Source organism: Venturia canescens, chromosome 1, assembly GCF_019457755.1.
Source record: "Venturia canescens isolate UGA chromosome 1, ASM1945775v1, whole genome shotgun sequence".
Lineage (NCBI taxonomy): Eukaryota > Metazoa > Arthropoda > Insecta > Hymenoptera > Ichneumonidae > Venturia > Venturia canescens.
Window position 1 is genome coordinate 33,462,008 of NC_057421.1, and position 2,238 is coordinate 33,464,245.

Sequence of the window (2,238 nt, forward strand, 5' to 3'; positions counted from 1 at the left end):
CAACACCTGACGCATCTTTAAGACTCACGACAGACGCATCGACCAGTACTATTGGGGCAACACTCGAACAAGAGGAGAACGGAGAGTGGAGACCCATTAGGTTTTTTTCCAAGAAGCTTGCTGACGCCGAAACTTGTTACAGCACTTACGACAGAGAACTTCTGGGCATCTTCGCCGCAGTGAAATATTTCGCACACCTCCTGGAGGGACGAAATTTCACGATCAGAACAGATCATAAACCTCTGATCTACGCTTTTGACAAAAAACACGAAAAGGCATCTGAACGACAGCTTCGTCAACTCTATTATATCTCACAATTTTCGACGGACGTGGTTTATATCAAGGGTCATGACAATATAGTCGCGGATACACTCTCACACGAATCAGCACAATCGACATGCCAGCTGCCCTGAATATAGAGACAATTCAACGTCATCAAGAAGACGACGACGAACTTCTAGCACTCCTCGAGAACAACAATACGTCATTGCAACTACAACGACAAAGTGATTTATTGTGATGTTTCCGCAGGCATAGTACGGCCTTATCTACCCAAAACATTTCGCAAAACCGCCTTCGACATCATTCACGGACTTTCACACCTCAGCAGAAAAGTGACACCACGCCATGTACGGGAGAAATACGTCTGGCCTCACATAAAAAAAGATGTTCTCATCTGGAGTCGAGAATGTTTACCTTGTCAACGAGCAAAAGTACAGAGACACGCTCGAGTACCTCCAAGACACATTGGCGTGGGTGATGACCGTCTTAAACATGTCAATATCGGTATCATCGTCCTACCGGAATACAAAGGTTACGCTCTCACTATGATCGATCGCTTCTCGAGATAGCTAGTTGTAGCCCCACTAAAAGACATAACGGCCGAAACAGTGGCCACAGCGGTATACGACTACTGGATGTGCAATTTTGGCGCACCAACGACCATAACAACTGATCAGGACTCTCAGTTCGAGTCAGCTCTATTTCAAGCAATGGCAAAGTTGGTCGGAGCGGAAAAGATACGAACAACTCCTTACCACCCTCAATCGAACGGCATAATCGAATGATGGCATCGAACGCTCAAAACATCGGTGATGTGCGTGCTCAAACCATGGCCCGAAGCTCTCTCAATCACGCTATTGGGACTTCGCGCAGCATACAAAGAAGATTTACAAGCTTCATCGGCAGAAATGCTCTACGGAATCACTTTGAGACTTCCCGAAGAATTTTTTGTTACCGCGGATTACGGTGGAAGCCCACAGATATTTGTCGAAAAACATTGCGAACTCATGCGAGGACTTAGACCAACTCCGATGGCTCATCACGTGAAATCGAAGATGTTCGTCAGCAAAGACCTTCACACGTGCAGCCATGTTTTTATCAGATGCGACCACGTTAAAGCTCCACTTGAACCTCCGATCGAGAACCATTCAAAATCACGAAAAGAATCAGCAACGTACTTATCGAAATTGACGTCAATGGAATACCAAAAACATCGATCGCTTGAAACCTGCTTACGTCGTAAAATCAGATACTCACGATCAGACCGAACCCACAGCAGCCCATCGAGTTCCTGAACACCAATGGTCATCATCTATGGATTCTCCTATCAAAACTTACCAAAGAAAAACCAAAAAACAAGTCTCTTTTGCATCATAGAGCAAAAAGACTTGGGAGGAGTACTGTGGCGACTCGGTCGCTCCCGCCATAAAAGACTGACGCGCCTCTATAGGGAACGAGAAGAAACAAGGGAGTTAGAACGACGGAGAAAAACTCTCTCTTCCTCCACAGCTGCGGCGACTTCGACTGTGAATATAGACACTAAGAGATTAACTACGTTTCTGGATCTCGGCCATGCGCCTATCTTTCTCTCTTCTAAAAAAGTTTGTAACAATAAAGTTTAAAATAAAAAATAAACGTGTCATTGAAACCCTGACACTCTAATAATATATTTCTTACATCCGCAACCTCCACAGAACTGTTCCTGATAATAATACATTCCAAGAATTTTCAAGTCTGATTGATGACGTCATCTCGATCTCATCTCAAGAGTTCCGTTTCTAAAATTCTGGAAAAATGTGTGTCAGAGTGGGGATGTATCCTATAAAAGGAGATTTTTCCCTCATTGTCGCTTTATGCTGAACACTTGAGCATTGCGATACCGTGGAAAACAAGCTGAGCAATGGAAGCCATTTTGGATTTGCAAGGTTTTAAGATGCCTATCAATAAGTTCGTATT

General features: G+C 44.1%; 1 protein-coding gene across 1 annotated transcript; it reads left to right on the top strand.

The window, feature by feature from the left end:
• Nucleotides 1–1,928, top strand: LOC122410831 (uncharacterized). The gene has a single exon (XM_043419272.1). It carries the CDS (start codon nt 1,095–1,097, stop codon nt 1,575–1,577), a length of 483 nt encoding a protein of 160 aa, XP_043275207.1. The 5' UTR covers nt 1–1,094; the 3' UTR covers nt 1,578–1,928.
• The last annotated feature ends 310 nt before the right edge of the window (nt 1,929–2,238 follow it).

What these genes read in the sequence shown, in the direction of transcription:
- LOC122410831 (XM_043419272.1), top strand. Translation starts at nt 1,095, where the DNA reads ATGTGCGTGCTCAAACCATGGCCCGAAGCTCTCTCAATCACGCTATTG.